This window comes from Priapulus caudatus, unplaced genomic scaffold (assembly GCF_000485595.1).
Source record: "Priapulus caudatus unplaced genomic scaffold, Priapulus_caudatus-5.0.1 Scaffold69, whole genome shotgun sequence".
NCBI classification, from domain to species: Eukaryota; Metazoa; Priapulida; class Priapulimorpha; order Priapulimorphida; family Priapulidae; genus Priapulus; species Priapulus caudatus.
In genome coordinates, this window is record NW_014577130.1 from 48,841 (window position 1) to 70,805 (window position 21,965).

Consider the following 21,965-nt stretch of genomic DNA (forward strand, 5'->3'; position numbering starts at 1 on the left):
CATTACATTTTACATTTACATTTTACCATTTTTAAAGTTAGAGAGATAGCAATATTATAAGTTTTGGGTGGATGCTAAACTATATGTCAATCATTTTAACATTATAAGTTAGGGATGTGCTAACCATTTTAGAAGCTAGGGAGGTGCTGACATTATAGGTTTGGAGGATGCTACTATATGTCAACCATTTTAACATTATCGGTTAGTGGTGCTGACATTATAGGTTTGGGTGGATGCTAACTATATGTCAACCATTTTAACATTATCGGTTAGAGGTGCTGACATTATAGGTTTGGGTGGATGCTAACTACATGTCAGTTGTGACTGATAACACTATAGATTTAAAGTAGATGCTAAGTATATGAGTTAGCTACATTACATAGCATTATGAAGATAGCCTGTGGCCATTATACAGCATTATAGGTTGAGTGCTGACATTATAGGTTTGGGTGGATGCTAACTACATGTCAGTTGTGACTGATAACACTATAGATTAAGTATATGCTAAGTATATGAGTTAGCTACATTAAATAGCATTATAAGATAGGTTGCCATTTTAACATTATAGGTTTGGGAGGTGCTGACATTATAGGTTTGGGTGGATGCTAACTACATGTCAGTTGTGCCTGATAACACTAATTAGATTAAGCTAATGGCTAAGTTATGAGTTAGCTACATTAAATAGCATTATAAGATAGGTTGCCATTTTAACATTATAGGTTTGGGAGGTGCTAACATTATAGGTTTGGGTAGATGGCAACATTATACAATAACTAATTTGTAACATTATACAATAGCTAATTGGTAACATTATACAATAGCTAATTGGTAACATTATACAATAGCTAATTGGTAACATTACGGGGCTAAGTAGCCCAAACCTAATTGTTTTGGTTAAATACACTTATAGGCGAAACTGCTTTGACTGGATAATGCGCTTATTTAAAGCTTAAGGGCATCCCCAATATCTTGCATTATGTCTTAAACTCATGTATCTAGTTGATAGTTAAGCAAGATCTAACTCGACATGCGTTAGAGGTACAATCCAAAACCCACAACCATTAATAGCAGCACGACTCGACCTCCAGGTAAAATTGGGCTACAATAATCAAACCATTAGCTCGTTAAGTAGATATAAGGCGATGATGTTAGGCTCGAAACACATCATAATACGTAGGCACTAGTATTACTTATCTTATAGTGGTTATACAACCGTACACATACTTCATCATTAGCTCTAGGAGGCCCCCCCCCCCCCTCCTCTCCCCCCCACCCCCCCCTAACCTAGAATCTTCGAAAACGATGGCTACATTACCTTGAGCTAATCAAGCTCAATCACTCTACATCTCACTCGGCTAACTCTATTATACTCAGCCTGTACGAGCGTCAGATTCCAAATAGTCGCTAGAGCAGGCACAAACTGAAGCTATCTTAGCTCTAGCCATCAGCCCCAAACCTATAATGTCAGCACCTCTAACGAGAAAGTGAAGAAGCTATGGACATATAGTGAGAACATGGCTAACCCAAACGCTTCTGGATCTATCAGGTCACCGATGCTATGTCACTCACGAACCCGATGAATGTAAAATGCACAACAGAGAACTGAACAATTAAACATATGTAGGATCCCCCAAACCAGAATCGCAGCACCCGACCCTTAGCTTCTTAAAAGGTTTAGTGACCATCCACTAACTTAGAATGGGAAGAAGGATTGACAGAGAGGGAGCCATCCACCTAAAACTGACAAGACTATCCTTTTTACTCCTACACCATATTTTAAAATTTGAGTGTATGGAGGGGAGGAGGGTTGGTGGTGCCGTGAGTTTGGGGGGAGGGGAGGAGGGTTGGTGGTGGCGTGAGCGTCGGAGCGGAATAACAACGGGCAAACAGGCCGTGCGATCATTTAGTAAGTGCAGTAGTAGGACATACGAAGAGCCCGCCCGGTCTTTAAACTACTCCTCCTCCTTCTCTCCTCCTTCCCTTTTTCTCCCCCTCCTCCTCCCACTTCTCCTCCCCCTCCTCTTTCCCTTCGCTAGTAACGTTTCAAAAACGTTATTAGGACGTCCACATATTTTTCTATAATTAATTAACATCTGTATAATAATAATATACTATATCTTATACTCATCTGTATAAACTATATATCTATTATTCACTCCTGACTATATCATATGTTAATATAAAACGTTTATTACCTCCGCCCAACAGAGTTGGAAGAGGTTATGTGATCGCTCTCGTGCATTAGTGTGTTTGTGTGTTAGTGTGTTCGTGTGTTAGCGTGTGTGTGTGTTCGCGCGATCGATATTAGCGCGTTAGCGAGCCAGCCAGCCAGCCAGCGCAGCAAGCCAGCTCGTAACACATACATGTTACATTCTGGCGGAGGTATGCACTCTCCGTGAGTGCCCTCTGTCTAGTTGTCTGTGTGGTAGTTGTGTGGGTGCTAATTGTCCGGGTGGTAATTGCCTGGGTGGTAATTGTCCTAGGGGGTAATCGTCCTAGGGGGGTAGCCGTCCGGGTGGTACTAGTTGTCTTAGGGGGGTATACGTAGTTGTCTGGGTGGTAGTTGTCCGGGTGGCAGTTATCCGGGTGGTAGTTGTCCTAGGGGGGTAATTGTCCTAGGGGGGCAGTTGTCCGGGTGGCAGTTATCCGGGTGGTAAAGTCAAATGATAAATTGATTGATTTCTTTGCTTTGCTCCTAAGATGATCGAAGGTGCTAGAAACCGCCTTCTTGCTATCAAATATGCTGAACTGCAACCATCAAACAACACAGCCAGCTGCAGTTTACACGTGCTGTAAAGCGCAGTTCATGGGATTTGTACTCTTGGCATTATGCTAAGTTAGCTAAAACGCATAGCCTAATAATATTACTATAATAACAAAACATTTGTAATGCAATGAAACTTCGTTCCACAACTGCATAACTCCATTCCTCCTTTTACATAAAACATACTCGCAAACCCAAATACCACCAATGCACCCCCAGCACAACCTACACAGTGTATTATCTCTACACCCAACTATCCCCAAGGTGGCCACACCTTCAAAATCCAATTTCCCTACCTCTAGCTTGGAGATGCCTTCGTTGTAGTGCACATGAATCTTTTGTTTGCGTTCGCACAGCAATCGTATTAACGTCATGAGCTGGTCATTTTTCTCGTGCCGTCCATTCCCGTGGGCTTCCTAAAGCATCATTCAATCACATTACGCTTCCTGCTTGCACACAAAAACTATCGGTTCAGCGAGCAGCCTCTCCCACTATTTCCCATTGCAACTGGAGAGTCAAGTGCTGACAAAAATTTCCAGCTCACTTGATATTCGTCACGCAAATGATAACAATGACGTACGCAGAAGAGGATTAATACTCCATATACTCCAGACATTGCTACCGAATTGTCGCTGTCAACATTTTATCATCACATCTGATCAGGGGCTGGATTCGAGAAGGCTGCAACAACGTGTTTGATGCTAATTTCCTTCGTGACCTAAATACTGAAGATCACAAAACCGTGAATCCTTTTGAAGGCTTGTCAACACACTACGTCACGTGACTCAAGCAAGCAGGTTTATTTGCCAGTAGATCCTGCGAGCACTCGAATTGTCTCCAGGTACACCTTGGCTGAGTGCCACCACGTGTCTCCAAAAATATCATACATGTTTACCACCCTGGGAGTGATGAAGTAATTAGAGACCTGTCACACTCAATAGGAATCAGCTGTTTGCTAACCAGAAGTATAGTCTAGGGTGCGGGCGTGCGTGAGTGAGTGCATATGTGCATGCGTGCGTGCGTGCGTGCGTGCGTGCGTGCGTGCGTGCGTACGTCCGTCCGTCCGTGCATCAAATAAATCAGGCTGCATGTGTGTGTGTGTGAGTGCGTGCGTACGTGCACATGTGCGTGCGTGTGTCGATTCATTCAGGCTAGATGTGTGTGTGTGTGTGTGTGTGTGTGTGTGTGCGTGCATGCGTGCGTGCGTGCTTGCGGGCGCGCGTCGATTCATTCAGGCTGCATGTGTGCATGTGTGAATGTGTGCGTGCGTGCATGCGTGCATGTTTGCGTGCGAGCGTGCGAGCATGAGCGTGCGCAGGTATTAACCACGCTTACAGCTAACTGATCAAGGATCTCGGATTGATCCTCGTCTGGCATCGTCTCCAGCCTCTTCATTATCGTCATGTATATCTTGTCCGGAGGCATACCTGTGACGCATACAATGACAGTGTCACATTCCCGCAGTCACAGCATGTCACTGCAGACTGTATACTGTACGATTCTTGCATGTTTCAATCTCAATATCCAATCCATTTATACTGCGACCGACGAAACTTTGCACATTGCAGAATCATACGCCTACGAAACTCTTGCGAGCATGCAAAGATCACTTGTTGCTACAGTGATAGATGCTTGTTTTTAAAAGCATTTACGATGAAATAGATCGGCGGTCTAATGCGCCCCACAGCTCCTCCGATTTGCGAATAAACTCATAGTTTCAGGAGTACATGCTAGCAGACTAGATGGTGTTTTTGGTCTGACATGTGAAGACATAGATGCTCACCCTCCATCTCCACGCAGAGCTTGTGAAACTGCTGCATGGGGCACTGCTCACAGACCGTATACTTGGCTGGTTTCGTCTGGTAGGCACACGTGAAGGCTTGTTTCAGAGTGGCCATGATTTCATCAACCTGTAGCAATGCAAAGCAACACAAACGAGGATGACATCAACGACAGAGACATCAAGTTTCTGCGATGTCATTCCACGATTACTCGATCGAATGCGACAGGTGGGTGAGAGGTGGTGACATTATAAACGGACAGTATCAGACACATCCATTGGGGTGGGGTGGGGCTTTGTTAACATCAATTACACACTGAGCATGGCTATCATTAATATCAACTAAGCACAGACATTTTGAGATATTAATCTTAACTAGAGGTTGAAATCACTGACGACACCTACACTTTGAAATCACTGACCAATGTCAACGGCACACTGACATAACCACCTAAACTACACAGTGACACCAACTAGTGTCTAGTGTCTCATTGTCAACTAGCCACTGACATCACTAAAGTCATCTCCACAGTGACACAGTAAATCAACCTTATACTTGGAACCTTTGTTAATTAACATAACCACTAGATTGAATCTAATAGAAATATATGCTAAAACTATAAAACTAAAGGAATGGCATTGGAGACTGTTGGTCGTACCACGGAACTACTCTGCCCACGGAAAACGTAGCACACGTAGTTGTCAGTAGTGGATTCCCCACAGATGAAGCCAAAGTGTTCAGCATGTCTGTAACCCTGAAATACAACGAACACCAACATCTAGTGAAACAATATTTTGGTGAGAAAAACAGGGAATATAATTACATTATATAATTATGCCTACTAATCCCTGCTGAATGCAGTCTGTATCTTTTCAATGAAGCCTGCTTACCAGTGTTGTCTTCTCTCACAATATAATTCAAATGACATTAGAGCCATTCTTCATTATATTTTAAATACCCAAAATGCAACTCAAACTACTTCTCACTCAACTATACTATATTACTACACTCAAAATTACCCTACTCTAACACTGGAAAATAATAAAATTTTATATTAAAAATTGTTTATACCAAAAGCATGAGCTAACTCCAGCAGATCTACCAGCTCGTTGGGTAAATGGTCAAAAGCACTATTTGTTGAAGGGCTTACGTGTGGAACACTAAACGTGCCAGGGCAATTCATGGAAAATAGAGAACAGGAAAGAGGAAGAAGTAAAGGAAATGAGAGAGCCAGGTATGAACAGAGCGGCCAAGAAAAAGTATAATAAAGAGCCAGATTAAGAGTTTAATCATTAAGATCAATATATAAGAAAAGAGAAAATGTAAAGGGGCAAAGGAGGACAAGAGGAATAAAGGGAGAATAGACAGGAAAAGGAAGAGAAATGGTCAGGGACAAAGGGAGAACGTTCACGATTCATTCTCACAACATACCTGCGAGCAAAATGATATGTCTTTAAACTTTTTCTCCAGAAGAATGGACTTCTTGTCAGGAGAGATTAGAGAGATCTCTTGCTTGCCGATCTGAAACAGCATAGTGCGGTTCTTGTCTCTGTACTTCTGGTCCATGAGGTTGTCTACAGATCCAGTCTTCTTGTCAACGAAGGCATCGGGCGTCTCCGGTTCTCCAGTGCCGCTGTGCTCTAGCCTCGCTGCTTGTCCTGCTAGCTCATTTTCTCTGCAAAACCATTGTAAAATTAGTTCTATGATTTCTCAACTACTAAGATATAGAACTTGACCAAAATGGTTGCATTGTACACTTAACTAGCTCTCCGACTCCTTACTGTTTCATATTATTATTATTGTGAATATTAGATTTAAATGCACGACAGTGCTTCTGTCATTAATTTATATACTCATGAGAAAGTAGAAAAGTGAAAGAAAAGTGAAAAGAGAAAGTGAAGTGAAAACGGGTTTCCAACCACTAAAAACTATCTCTCACACAGCACGATTTCATCACGCGTCAGTTGCGTCACAGCGGACAAAACAACGACCACAGGGACCAATAATAATAAATGGACACCAGACAGATTACGGACTTTACTTGAAGTGGAGTGGGTCGAGAGTGCCCGGCAGACTGTTGATGCTGGAACCGCTCGTGTGGCGCCGCCTATCAGCGTCGTTCTCATTGTTGATCCGGCGGCGCGCTTTCTTCACGTCGTGCTGCTGGAAGCGGTCAACTGCGTCGTCGATGAATGTAGGGGGAGCTTTCTTATCGGGTAAACGTGCCTGCAAATGATACGATCTCCATTTATTCAAGACACACGAATGCGGATGAAGAGATGAATATGGGGAATCTACATACATGCATGCTAATACATGTTATATCAACTGACGAAATAACTTTATATCGTGATTCACGAACGACGACGACCACACACATAAAGACGTAAGGATCTCTAATAGCAAATAGTATCACTATATTAGATTAGGAGCACATATTTTGTATAGAGTATGTGCTTTTGATTCTATCACATTTCATATAATTTAGCTATTTCTAGAATATTTTTGGGTCGCTTACATGTGCAATTGACTGCAATTAAAAATCGCGCATAAATGTCTATTTATCACCCAGTATGCCTTCTGAAATTTCTGAAGAGAACCCTGGATACTAAAGAAAGCTTGTGTGGGGGAGAACCTCAGTCAAACGAAAGCAACTGGTATATGTGGTGGCTTTATACAGTGTACGGTAGGTTTGATATGATTCTGTAACAATGCATGAGTGGGGTGTGATCTACGCTCCTCTATGAGCGCACGCCACCTTTCAGCTTGAGGTTTTCCTTCTCCATGCGTATGAGCAGAATCTGCTCGATGATGGCCTTCTTCCAGAGCGCCCGGTAGCTCGTCGGAGATCGTCTGCCGCTCGCCGCTGGCTTGACCGGCGTCGCCACGCGTAGAGGATGCTCTATGTCCTTCTCTGCAGTGTGCGTGTAGCGTGCAGTGAGTTCATAACATGTCTAGCTTACCTCTAATAACCTCATAAACGCATTAGTCTGACTGAACACGCACGTGGGGTGGTAGGAACAGACTGACTGAGCATGCATGTGGGGGGGTGGTAGGAACAGAGTGACTGGGCATGCATGTGGGGGGTGGTAGGAACAGAGTGACTGGGCATGCATGTGGGGGTGGTAGGAACAGAGTGACTGGGCATGCATGTGGGGGGGTGGTAGGAACAGAGTGACTGGGCATGCATGTGCGGGGTGGTAAGAACAGAGTGACTAAACACGCACGTGGGGTGGTAGGAACAGACTGGATGAACACGCACGTGGGGGGTAGTAACAAAGTGACTAAACACGCACGTGGGGTGATAGGAACAGCATGACTGAATACGCACGTGGGGGAGTAGGAACAGTGACTGAACACGCACGTGGGGTGGTAGGAACAGCCTGACCAAACACGCACGTGGGGTGGTAGAAACAGTGACTGAACACGCACGTGGGGGAGTAGTAACAGTGACTGAACACGCACGTGGACTCTCTCTCCTTACCTTGCCCGTGTAGAGAACCTCGGTGAAGTGAGAGGTACAGGGAAGGCTCTCGGTTGAGGAAGCTGCAGAGCCAGTGCCTCCTCCTGGGTCGCCAGCATGGATAGTCGCATCCTTCACACTGTTAAACAGTTCCTTCACCTGCAAGAACATGGCAGACAACAATCAGAACACACGACGAAGGCAAGTGTAGCTATCAATTCATTCATCCATCCATCTATCCGCCTATCCACCCACCAACCTAGCTCTACCAGTGTAGCCCCTTTGCTCCAGCTACAGGCTACACCGGTAGAGCTACCACCCAGCACACATCCATCCATTCATCCATCCATGCGTCCGTGTGTCCGTCCATTCGTCCATCCATCCCCATCCGTCCGTCCGTCCGTCCGTCCGTCCGTCCGTCCGTCCATCCATCCATCCATCCATCCATCCATCCACCCACCCATCCATCCATCCATCCATCCGTCCGTCCGTCCGTCCGTCCGTCCATCCATCAATCCATCCATTCATCCACCCACCCATTCCATCCACCCAGCCACTTCGTCATATTTCATCATAGCACACAGCACCTTGCATAGGTAAAACTCATCTTGCTTCTGCTTTTGACTGACTTCTAACACATTTTTTGCCATAATTTTGATCACCTTTATTTTTAATCAGCCGTATTTCATAACAAGATTTGATAACAGCCTGCTGATCCTTTACCTACCCCCATCACAGAACTCTCTATCTTATTAGTTGTGAGCAGACTATCTATCTTCAACACGCTCTTCTTCCAAGAAACGAGTTACCCGCTCAGCTACATATCACAGCTTAGTACACGTGGACGATATCATACACATATTTATGATAATACCAGGAGTGAATAATAATAAATCTATTATTATTCACTCCTGATAATACTAAACTAATCCCTCTGCTTTTCTTTCCCGAATGCTCAATTTCATATATATATACGACTTGCATACACATTGACTGACTGCCAACATTAGTTGTTAGCTCGGTTACTGCAACCAAGAAATCGAATGAACAATAAACATAAGCAATGACTACGTCCACGAGGAAGCCGTTAGGATCATGATCACACGAACGATCGATTTAACGTAGCCAGTGGGCGGTCTGACCTTTAACACAAGCCGTAGCTGTAAACAGCAGTTGTCAATGCAAGTGGCAATGCAGGTAGTTAGCGGTGCTTTGGGCGACGAACGTAAATCACACACCGCGCTGACAAGCCAGCTTACTATATTTCCATGCCGAGATGGCTTTAACTCTCACGTTCCCCTTTTGTAAAGACTCAAAACAGAGTAAAATGGATGCGTTCGCCAAAATCGACAGCATATCTTGCGCTGGTAATAGTCGTCAGGGAAAAGATTTTCGCTTCACATAACCTGTGAATTTTTGTATTTTGTTTTATCTTTTTATTTATTTTCCCGAGGTATACCACAGACTAACGGATACATTAGTATCCGTTAGTCTGTGGGTATACCTTCTCGTTTACAGCACCTGTATGTGAGATGCGTTGGTTATTGTGCCGTAGCAAACAAAGTCATACAACAGTAAGCCTACGCAAATTTTTCACCGTTGAACTATTTCGTCTCTAGAAATGGCATTTTTTTTCCGCCGAAATTCGGCACTAGAGTGCAATAATTTGCATTATGCACGCAAGTTAGATGCCTCGTGGACGTCTAGAAAGCATTAGAAGTAAAATTGGTCTTGTTGTGTATTCGTGACATTCCGTCAGGTGGCGTAGCCACAGCGACCGGTTGGTCATTTTTGTGTTTGAAATGTGTTCAGACAATTTTGCAGAAATTCGCATCATAGAGCTGGCAAAAGTTTCGAGCGGAGCATAGAGCATGAATCTGTAGTTATTTAACATGAATAAAGTGTATGTTGTGTAAGCGAAGTAACAGTGTGAGTATTTTTAATTAATTTCTGTTCGGTGCTTATTCAGGCCTGCCGCCTATGGACACCCTCTACTGTTGTTCACCACCTTAATAATGGTGTGAGACCTTGGCATCCACGTTGCCATGACTACGCAAATGGTACACATCCTTCCAGGCTAAAAACATACAATATGAAGTCGACGCTCTCCGAAGCAATGACGGTCAATTATTTGCTCGTAAGTGATGTTAGGAAAATGTCTCGAGCCATGGGCACAATAGCAGATAATGACGAGACTGTAATTTGTAAACCAGATTTCAAAGGGCCCATTCGAATAAAGGATGTGCGTGTCCGCTGATTTTGATGACAACATGGATTACAGGACATACCTGCTGAAACAGATCCGTGAAAAATTGCGTCTCGGCACTCGCTATATTTTACAACGGCTTGCCCGAGCACTCCCACGTTTCGTACTCTCACGTTTCGCCCCCGACTTTTGATGTACTCACTCTCCCGATATTTCTGCTTTCTCGTTATAACATTTCATCGGGAGTGTATAAGATACATATAAGATAGATATAATATACATAGAAATATTATACATTCTATCAGGCGTGAATAATAATAGATCTAACAACCTATTATTATTCACTCCTGATTCTATATTAATTATACAATAATGATTTCATTGCGTACCATTTTTGCAAGAGATATGCTCTCTGCGAAAATGCTTACGATTTGGTAAGGGACCCTGATAGTGATATGCAATAACAGCAAACCAACGGTAACGCAAGTCAGTGTGAAGTACCGCTTTGACAACACATTTCGGGTGTGTAAAATGCAGATGGTAGAGCTTTCAGCATCGTCGTAACTGCTAATAAACGCGCCATTATTCTACTCACATAAATAAATTACTTCGCTCTTCAGTATTCCCGGAACGGGAAGACTTCAGAAGGCGCTTCCATAAGCATATATATATATATATAATACCCTGTGTTGATTAAAGAACACAAACATTCTGCCTCGGCACCCCTTCCCCTCCGTTATTGAACAGAACCATCCAGACAAGGAATTTCTCAATCAACTGTATCAGTAGCAGCTTTCCGCACGTTTCGTTACTTCCTGATGGTTCTGCAGGGAGATGCACTGTCCGAGGATTCTCCGTTCTGGATGTCCGAACGGATGTCAAATTTTCCGACGGTGAGGTACCACAAATGTACCATCTTTAAATAAATAAATAAAATAAGTAAAATTCTGGACACAGGTTAAGATGCCCAAGAAGTTGTGCCAACACCCAGGGCTTCGCCAGGACGCATCTCTGACCCTGCTGGGACCATGCTCTTTTGCGACGCAGCATCTGCTGTAGTCTGAAGCTGGTTTAAGTAGGGGGAAGGTAACGGTTGCACAGTTGTATGGACGGTATCTGTGATTTTGCTCAATACGACTCTGTGTCTGAGACCGGTGTAGGGGTGGTTGTACGGTATCTGTGGTTTTGCTCAATACGACTCTGTGTCTGAGACCGGTGTAGGGGTGGTGGTACGGTATCTATGGTTTTGCTCAATATGACTAGATGGTTTCGACTACGTTACACTGACTTTTCACTGCATCGATTCACGTCGCTATAGAGTTTCAGCTGACCTATCTAGAGTAGTTTTGTTACTGCTACTAATGCAAACACCTCTGCGAGCACGTACACCATTAGTCCATCTAATGCAGCCTACATACAGACATTCGCTAACGCAATCGGCCAAACTGTCATTACACCAGCTCCAGCTCAGTTCTTCATCGGAACTAATGACATATATGTTCGCAAGCTGATTAAACTGGGCCATCCTTAACTACTTCTCGCTAGCCGTGAGCGAGAGAGAGCATCTCTGGGTACCAACGTTACGTGACAGATGGGGAACAGTGTGATTTTTGACATTGAGTGCACCTACAAAGTACAAGTACGCACAAGTGTCAAAATGAAATAATTCCAGCTTGTGTGACTTCATGGGGGGATCAGTAGCCTAGGGTTATACACGGCTAACGTTAAACATTTTTATAGATGTAACCTGTACACTTAATTGTACGCTTCCGATGTACTAAATTAAGAGCAATTCAGAAACTGGTTACCTCTTTCTAATTTCACCGGGCGGCGGGCACTGCACCAATAGTAGATACGATATACAAGAATGAAGATAAGTTAGCAGCAGCCTCAAACCTAACTGATTGATCATGCAGTTGAAAGCCCAGGGGCTACAATATCATGAGTAAATAATAATAGCTAATATTAATAATAATAATATCAATATCTATTATTATTCACTTCTGGTGGTATGATATCATGATCAGGAGTGTCATAATATATATAGATATATAATGACACTCTACATATTATACTAATATAGATACATCAGGGTTTCTTATACATATGAGGCACAGTGGCACACCGCCATTGTCAAATTTAACATCGCCATTGTGAAAATGTTCAAATGCATTCTAAGACATTCAAATTTTTTAACTTTTGCTGGGGGAGACCCCCTCCCAGAACTCCCTCTCTCCCCCTGCCTCAGCCTGCAGCGTCCGCATGCGTGCCTATGGCACGCCTTTGAATACATCATACATGTGCGTTTTTCCCCCAAACTGGCCATTACCTTCTTTGTCTAATTTTCCCTCAGAATAATCACTGTACATTTACCTTATATTAGATATGCTATGACACTCTACACAGTCTATATTATCAGAAGTAGATAATAGGGAAGGAGTGTCACTCAGTGTGACTTCAATAAACAAGGAAAATTCGTCATTTACTAGCCTTAGAATACCTACGATTTACTACGTGCAACTCAACCAACTTGAGCTCAAATAGTACAGAGTACATTCGCCTAGCATCGTGCGAAATCGTTTCCTCGTATACACCCGCAATCCGGAGATATACAGACTAAAGGCGCGTTCACACGGACGTTTTTAGCCCGAGCCTAATTGGGCCCGCGCCAAATTTGGCTCGGCCAGAGAGTTCACACGGACGGTTTTTCGGGGCCGTGCCGAGTTAGCACGAGCCAATTTGGTCCCATCGAAAACGTCTGACCAGGCCCGAGCCAAATTTTAGCACCAGCTAAATCGGAAGAGCGGTAGATGCCACGAGTGTCGAAAGTGTACTTCGACGAAATAAAGTCCAAAACAGTATAAAAATTCGAAAAATTTGATCAGGATGCATGTTTTCAAGATTGATAATTGAACTCGGAACGGAAGTAAACACTGAATCATACACAACGCCATCTCGCGACATACTGCCAAAGTATCTGTGAGATATTTGTGCAATAAAATTTATTTGAATTTGAATTTGAATTTGACAGACAGTATTCACTTGCGTACGTGTGAATGCGCCGACTCAAACCGGCCCGAGCCAAATTTAGCCTGAGCCAAATTTAGCCCATTTAGCTCGAGCCAAACCAGTACCGTGTGAACGCGGTATAAAACGTACGACACGATTCTCCATTCTGTTGCCAGCAAAACGATCCATAACCCGCCTAACTTAAAACAATAGGCAGCTACTAACGACTCTTGCGCACTCTTGTGCCCTCGGCAATGCAGTGTGGCTCGCTGGGAGATTGGACATCGACGCAACACTTGGCGAGCTAATCTTTGACCTATTTACAGCTGGTATGCACCGCACGCACGCACGCCCACCGCAATCAGCAGCAGCTCCAGCTCCAATCTCCCAGCGAGTCACACCGCATCACCGAGGACACAAGAGTGCGCAAGAGTCGTTAGTAATAGTAGCTGCCTATTGTTTTAAGTTAGGCAGGGTATGGATTCGTTTTGCTGGCAACAGAATGGAGAATCGTGTCGTACGTTTTAGTCTGTATCTCCGGATTGCGGGTGTATACGAGGAAACGATTTCGCACGATGCTAGGCGAATGTACTCTGTACGATTTGAGCTCAATTTGGTTGAGTTACGCGTAGTAAATCGTAGGTATTCTAAGGCTAGTAAATTACGAATTTCCCTTGTTTATTGAAGTCACACTCCTTCCCTATTATCTACTTCTGATATTATGACACTCCTGATATGATCCCACTTCTTTCCTCTCCTATCTTTGCAACCCCGATCAATACGGTGTTCCTACTCATATCGTCTATATCTCCTATCAACTATTTCTGCGCTCACATCTGTGCGAGCATATTAAAGGCATTGTATGATCCCATTGTGCAGCCGATGAACAGGTCTCATAGAATAATAGCAGGGTTCTCCCTACGTTGCGCAAACGGGGCGCGCGCGCCCCGTTTGGGAAAACTCCCCCCTGTTTCAATCGTTGCGCCCCGTTTAAAATACCTCCGCCCCGATTAAATTCCACCACAATAAAAGTTTGCCAGCGCGGGAATCGACCCCCTCCCCCTTCCCTTCCCCTCCCCCCTGTTTGAATTTCATCCTGGGGAGAACCCTGAATAGGTCATCATATAATAGGTCTAATATCATTATACAATATCATCAATATCAAAATCAATATCAATATCAATATCAAGATCAATATCATCATAATATCATTAGTCTAAGAGAAAAACGTTTCAGGTCAGCAACGCCAGATTTTCACGTTATCGTGTAAGCCAACCCGACCTGTTCAACGACTGCTTGTTGTTGTACTGCTTTCAACGACAAGTTCAGTTGGCGTTTATTGCAGTTACGCGGAACGCACACAAAAATACGATTCAAACAAAAATTGTTTAAAAAAAACTTCACGGTGATATTGACAGAACACTGTCTGTCTGCACGTTGTTATGGTTACATAGCCCCCCCCCCCACACTGCTTCTAATCACATCCATTACGTAACTAGTTTGAACAGCAACTAATTACGGAGGTAAGCACTGTGGCAAAGCAGACAGAAGTGCGCTCTGCAGCACGCGACTGCGTTTTCGTTCAGGATTTTCGTCGGCTGTTGTCGGAGAGTTTTGTCATAGGAATCATCTGTAAATTTCCATAAATGTTTATATGCATGAGGCTTGGCCGCCAAGAAACGGTCTTTGCTAGGGTTAGATTGTTAGAATGTATGTGTATATTGACGTTAGTCACACAGCCTGGTCGGGCTAGGCCGCCATCAGATTCCTGTAGTATTACCCGACTTATTTTATACCGTAAGTTTTTTTTCGTTTTACAGCCGAGTATTTCGTAAGAACTAGTGTATTTTTAACAAGGAAAACTCACTTGTCAACTTTGATGGCGCCTCAAAAGCAAATATTCGCGAAAGCAAAAATCGGTCTCCTGTTGGCACAATAGCACATCATTAGCTTCATTACAGCAATCTTATAATGAACTACAGATAGCCGCAACCGATGTTTATCAAGCTCTGGTTATCAATGGAAAATCATAATTACAATGCGGATCTGGCAACACGTTACTCGTGTATATACTATAAAGCCTAGCGCACACATCCGAGCAAAACGGGAAATTTTGTTTTCCAGCGTTTTGCGTTCTGCTCGGCGAGCAAGCGCACACACGCCACCCGACACAGCACACAGCTGAACAAAATATACAGAAACAGGGTGTTGCTATGCCCCGGGCGTGGAGGGACCAAAAAAAAAACATTGCTCAGCTGAGCGTGTTTCGCTGAACAAGCAATGTTTGATTCGCGGAACGTGTTTTCGCCTGAGCGTACGTTTTGCTCGGGTGTGTGCGTCAATCGTTCTGCTACACAGCGAAACGCCCCAGACGGTCTCCAATGAATATCCTTAAAAATATCACATGACACACAAAATTGTATGTCCATTGGATGGCTATTTTTGATGTCATGTGACAGCGGCGCTGTACGCAGTGTTTCTGTATGTTTTGCCCAGCTGTGTGCTGTGTCGGGTGGCGTGTGTGCGCTTGCTCGCCGAGCAGAACGCGAAACGCTGGAAAACAAAATTTCCCGTTTTGCTCGGGTGTGTGCGCTAGGCTTTATACACGAGGCTAAGAAATCTTGTTCATGTACCAATGTTTGTACCAACTTTTGAAGGCAAAATATGGCTGAGAGGTTCTATGTCCCCCAGAGTACTGCCGGACCGTACCTCGCCTACTCCACTAACAAGTCTAGGAAGTCGCCTACGCCTACTCCCTAACCCTAACCCTAACCCTAACCATATCAGCTATAGATAGTTACCAGAGTACGTTCTGGCAGTACCCTGGGGCATAGACCCTATGAGCCAAAAGATGGGGGTGCGACTTAGTTATCTTCGTGTATTGTATTTAAGGGTTGTACATGGGTATAATATTTACTTGCAATCCGCATTTTATTCAGATAGCTGCAGACCGTTTAAACGCTTTACTGGTGAGTTATCCATGTTGCTGGACAACTGTTACGATTTTGTATTGATAACTGAAACCGAATTGTAATCTACCTACGATGCAGATTCATGATCGCAATCATATGATGTGACACCATATAGCAGTGGGAGAATCCTACACTTCCACTATAGCAAAATAGTATTTTCCTAAAGTATGTCACTATCAATAATGTACCAGTATAGTACCTATTACCAACGACTAATACACACCCTCCTAATATAATATAATATAATATGACACTCCTGGTACTAATACAGGCCTACAGTGCGGTGCCTATGTATGTATACAAATACTCCAATGAAGACGTATTTAGAGACAAATTCCCCTTGTTCTACTGTCGAACTCCGTGATTTGACCTCAACAAAGTTCATCTGAATCCCTGAAAAATTCTGCTATAGTAATATTATACATACTAAAACAACAATGCAAAAAACTTTCAAGGGTGCTTTCTCAACGCTCTGCAATAATGTACAGACATCATGCGCGATAATTGATAGACATCATTCCGGAAGTTACTGTGGACTCACTTTATCTCACGGCGTACGAAAAAGTTCGTTGCTTCGCCTGGTTGTATTATTGTTAGTCGAGAGTAGAGATAATGTATTTTTGGACGTCACTGATAGTGATAAGCGACGATGCGATCGTAAATAAATCACGATACGATGAATACGATAAATAAACACGATGACGTGGTAAAAAGATCTCTCGTTCTCTGATCGTCCCAGCTAGCACCCCCCCCCCGTACATGCATACTAATGAGCTAACTACATAGCTAGCTGGAGGTCGTACGCAACACCCTGCAGCCGCTTTTTTAACTATACCCAGTACAGCTCAACACAACATTCTAGTTTTGCAAGTTTGTCGAGTTCGTTGCCCCATACCGACACAACACAATGGTTGCCCCAGTAATGACCCGGAGACACGACAGCAGCCCCTCGCCGAACTACTGTAAACTGAATCCTGGATTGCTATTAGACGGCAGTAATTTCGTTAGAAATAAGTGACTGACGGATGTCAGGGACTTTCGGCGTCAGTCTAGATTCCCACCGCAACATCTGTCTTTGCAGCAACAGCAGCAATGAAATGTTCACAGCTGCTCGCTGTCAATGATTCAAGGGATCTCATGGATACTAGCGAAAATTGTTTGATTTCAGACACAAGACATCCAGTTTCTAGTTTATAGTACGGAGTATGGCAGGTATTTGCAAATATTATTAATCAAAGTCGATGAGTATGTGCACAATAAAATTTTCAAGATGAACACATGGAAGTAAGAAAAGTAAGGGTCGGGAGGGGGAGTTGGGGGGAGGGGGAGTTGGGGGGGGGCATATAGGTCGAACCGAGGCAAAACAGAGCTAACATGGATTTTGCCTAGAGGTGTAATTACTAATATTGTGTTCCACGGGCGCTTGGGTCGTTTAAATAATAAAGTTGCCGCAGAGCCGACAGCGCTCATCTAACGTCTACTTGCGGTGACTCGGTGGTGGAGTGTGGATTCTAGTAAACCCGTGCTATCCAATTGTGTTCACATACCACGCCGAAACAGTGGAGTGCCACAGGGATTGGTATCAGGGAACTATCTCAATGAAGAAATGTTCGTTTGGATCGTTTATGAAAGTTGCCACGAAGATAGGCGCGTACGGTTAAAGTGTCTTCAGATTAAAGAATTGGAAGCTCCCATCAGACGCTCGTAGCAACAACTATTGCCAATGGACAGGAATAGGTAAGCCATCTGCAGCCATGCTTACCTAAAACGCAAGCCTACAGGCCCTGCAGAATGCAATAGAGAGCTTGCCAACCTGTAACCAATTAGGCAGGCGCAAAAACGTGCACCAAAAACACATATGCACTGCCCAGCAAGCCAGCTGGCAGTGGCTATACGTTACATGAACATACTGACAGCTACAGAATGACATTAGGAAATTATACGATAAACCAAGTTAATTGTTACTCAACCGTGTGTATGAAACGATAACGCGCTGACGTTTCGCCGCTGTCAGAGAGTCTTTCTCAAAGCTAACTGAATTTAATCAGGGTTTGCACCGACCAGATGCGTGTGGTGGTCTAATATGCTTATGTCACACGTGACTAAGCTGTATCCCGCCCTCGTCCCGTTGATATTTGCGGTCGTTGCGGATCCAGATGGCCTCCTGATCCAACGACCTGATTTTGTTAGGCTATGTCTGTTGGTACGACTGCCTACTAGATCGTAGAGACAAAATTATAACGGTAGCAGTGAGCCACGGGAAGCTGAGCGCCGCCACATTAGAACGCCTTTAGTGGAATATGCGGCTATCCCAAATTGCGACACTCGATAAAGTGTTCGCAAGGGAGATTGCAAAAATCACCACGGGAAAAAACATCATCCAAAAAAAAACCTCCACTGGGAAACGAAGACGATTGAGTCGTCCTACCCTATCGTCAAGAGGGGTCATCGGACGTTGTTTCAGCGTCAAACCTAAAAAATGCAAGGATGTGGCCGTCAAACAGTGAGACGTTGAAACTCTAAAAACGGCTTTTATTACATCTCTAATAGACGAGATACAGGACATGTCACAACATTTACGGACTTGCGGTTCTTATTAAAATACCGTGTGCCTATGCTGTGAAAGAATGTTACATTGGAGAAACGCCGAAAAATTAAAAAACCCGCCTAAAAGGAACATCCAATAATGCGACGTAGAGCACCGTAGCACCCAAATCTTTCACTAGTGGCGCCGGCAAAACAAGTCGGCTTACCGATAATCACAAAATCCAGCGATCACTGATCAGGTAGCCGAAGGACAAACCACTAACATCGATTGGGATGAATTCGCAAGATCATTGGATCGCGAGGCCTAACAAAATCAGGCGTTAGGATCAAGTGATGGCCAATCTGATCGCCAAGAGCCGCCATAGATATCTAACCGCCGGACGCGAGGGCGCGGATACAGCTTAGTCACGGCTGGACTAACTATTGACCACCACACCATTCTGGTGCGTCAAACTGGATTAAATTCAGTTAGCTTGCAGAAAAGCCTTCCTGACAGGAGGCGAAACGTCGAGCGGTACGTTTCATACCAGGCACGGTGAGTAAACCATATTAACTTGCGTTATTTATTATTTATTCTACCAACCGACGATGCAACTTCATTCAATGAGAAATTATACGATTTAAGGAACATTACACCTTCTTTAACCAATTTAGCTTTGAAATTTCTACTGTGACATTGTAGCCTCATACATCGCAGGCATGTATAGATTCTACTAGCAAACCGGCAGTCAAATTCTTTATCTAACAGACAGTCAGATCAATATCCACTTTAAACCCTTCTCTTGAGGGTCAAAAGGTTTATCTCGACAACTTGACTCTTCGCATTGTCAGCAGAAGGGACATTTCATGCGTCCTTTCAATAAATGCCTATAAATAATGCTAGGTCACCGCTTGAAACAAAAAAGTTTTTCAATCGCTCCGCTCAGACCAGTCCTCTAGAAAATGTCCTAAAATCTGGCCCTGTGCCTCACTGACCTTTGACCTTGTGACTCTCCAATGTGTCGGCACAGTGATGGCTTTTCGCTACCATGATGCTATTACACCGAACTATCACGAGCCTAGGTCGAAGGCCGTTTAGGATTTGTGCCGCAATTCTGCTCATTTCCTCCCTATACCTTAAGTTAAGATCGTGAGATGTTCCCCTCCTTATTTACACTCTCTTGACCTTTTGCACCTGGTACCCCCAGGCCGTTCGAACATTCCCAACTCGTTTGACGATCCCCCCCAATCTGTTCGCAATATCGTGACCGTTACGATCGCAGCGGTTAAGATTTGTGCCAACTGTTGACCGGAACGCACGACGGACGCTCGCACGGACGATCAAGCGATTCTACAAGCTGCATCTGACTATGTCAGATGAGCTAATAAAACGATGGTAAATAAACAGAAAGTGTATTTACTATCAGTCTTAATGTTTATGTATTCTCTATCGTCTAGTAATTCCACGTAAATGCCGTTCAAATGAGAAAACAGGAGAGGAGGCAGAAGAGGGAAGCATAGCAGTAAGGGGTAGAAAAATATAGCTGTAAAGGAATGTGACATAAGGAGTAAAAAGCGGAGAAGAGCAAGCGTGAGAGGAATAGAAAAACAAGAGAGATTGGAGAGGAAGGAGAGAGGAAAACCGAGAGATCAATCGAGAGCTGGCAGCAGAATTCCCTGTATTCCCTGGGCAGAGCGCGCGTAGATAAGCTTGTACATGCCAAGAGTACTTCCTAATGCAATCTATATGAAACCAGTACGCGAAGAATCCATCTTCAACAGCATTTTCCATTGTTATAGCTTCGCATCGCATTCGGTTAGATTATTAAATATATTTTCCCCCTTTTTTTTTAGCTCATCTGACGTAGTCAGGTGCAGCTTGTAGAATCGCATGATCGTCCGTCCGGCCCGCGAAATTTTTTTCCCCATTTGAGTTCCGGACCACAGCCAATCAGCGCACTCCATTCACTCGACTTCCTCGAAGCAACAATGTAAAATGAATACCCACTATCCCTAACCCTAACCCTAACCCTAACCCGTACCCGAACCCTAACACTAACTATAATCCTACCATATATATACGAAACATATATTACAAAACACTATCTATGGTGGGTCCGGAACTCAAGTGGGGGAAAAAAATTCCGCATCCGGCCGTCCGTGCGTCCGTCAACAGTTGGGCACAAATCTAAACGGCTCGACGTACGGATTCGAAAGTCTGGACGTGGGGGGGAATCCGAAAACGAGTTGGGATGTCAAAGCTGGGGGTCAAAGGTCAAAAGGTGTAAAAGAAGGGGGAACATTCCCTCCTTAACTTAAAGGCTCACAATGCGCATCCAAACGCTAATTTCTCCAGTACTAGACTAGCAAATACTTCGTGTCATGCATAATCATACTACCTTATGGCAAAATAAACTAGTTCCTCCCATTTCACTGCAAGTTGTCTTATAAAAGGTATTTTGAAAATACCTCCAATGTTGTTGAAATTCTCCGATGTTGTTGACAGTTTCCCCAATCCCCAAGCAACCGTGCAGCGGTGCTGCGGTACAGCGGTACGGGCGCAGCGAAGATAAAAACATGTGACATCACGTCACCACTTCGAGGCTATTTTGTTCGGCAAACAGTCGGCGTTTGCGCCAGAATGCCAGTTTTCTCACCTCTTTCTTGTGGGTTTTAAGCCAACGCGCAGTGAAATGGGAGCAACTAGAGTTTATTTTGTCATAAGGTAGTGTGATTATGCATGACACGAAGTATTTGCTAGTCTAGTACTGGAGAAATTAGCGTTTGGATGCGCATTGTGAGCCTTTAAGGTATAGGGAAGAAATGCAGAATTGCGGCACAAATCTAAACGGCTCGACCTAGGCTCGTGATAGTCGGTGTATAGCATCATGCCATCACTGTGCCGAAATTGGAGGTCACAGGTCAAAGGTCAATGGGGCACAGGGCAGATTTTAGACATTTTCTGAGGACTTACCTATTCTGTCTTGCAAATAGTTGTTGCTACTACGTACGATGGGAGCTTCCATCTTTAATCTTAAGACACTTAAAACGTACGCGCCATCTCGTGGCAACTTTCATAACGATCCCAACGAACACTCCTCTTGAATGTTCCTGATACCATCTCTGTGCTTTCCACTGTTTCGGCGCGTATGTTAACACATTTGGGACTAACAGGGTTTACTAGAATCCCACCACTCCACCACAGAGTCACCGCAGTAGACGTGAGATGAGCGCTGTCGCTCCG

General features: G+C 44.0%; 1 protein-coding gene across 1 annotated transcript in view; it reads right to left on the minus strand.

The window, feature by feature from the left end:
• LOC106821330 (TBC1 domain family member 1-like) overlaps positions 1 to 21,965 on the minus strand; it is an 82,178-nt gene that overhangs the window by 32,068 nt on the left and 28,145 nt on the right. Inside the window, exons 2-9 of the mRNA XM_014826087.1 lie at positions 8,030 to 8,167; positions 6,587 to 6,771; positions 5,977 to 6,220; positions 5,204 to 5,299; positions 4,548 to 4,674; positions 4,100 to 4,191; positions 3,061 to 3,180; positions 2,626 to 2,748 (exon numbers count right to left, since the gene is read on the minus strand). Of these exons, the coding sequence (XP_014681573.1) occupies positions 2,626 to 2,748; positions 3,061 to 3,180; positions 4,100 to 4,191; positions 4,548 to 4,674; positions 5,204 to 5,299; positions 5,977 to 6,111 (693 nt within the window). The 5' untranslated portion in view covers positions 6,112 to 6,220; positions 6,587 to 6,771; positions 8,030 to 8,167. The remainder of the gene's footprint in view (positions 1 to 2,625; positions 2,749 to 3,060; positions 3,181 to 4,099; positions 4,192 to 4,547; positions 4,675 to 5,203; positions 5,300 to 5,976; positions 6,221 to 6,586; positions 6,772 to 8,029; positions 8,168 to 21,965) is intronic.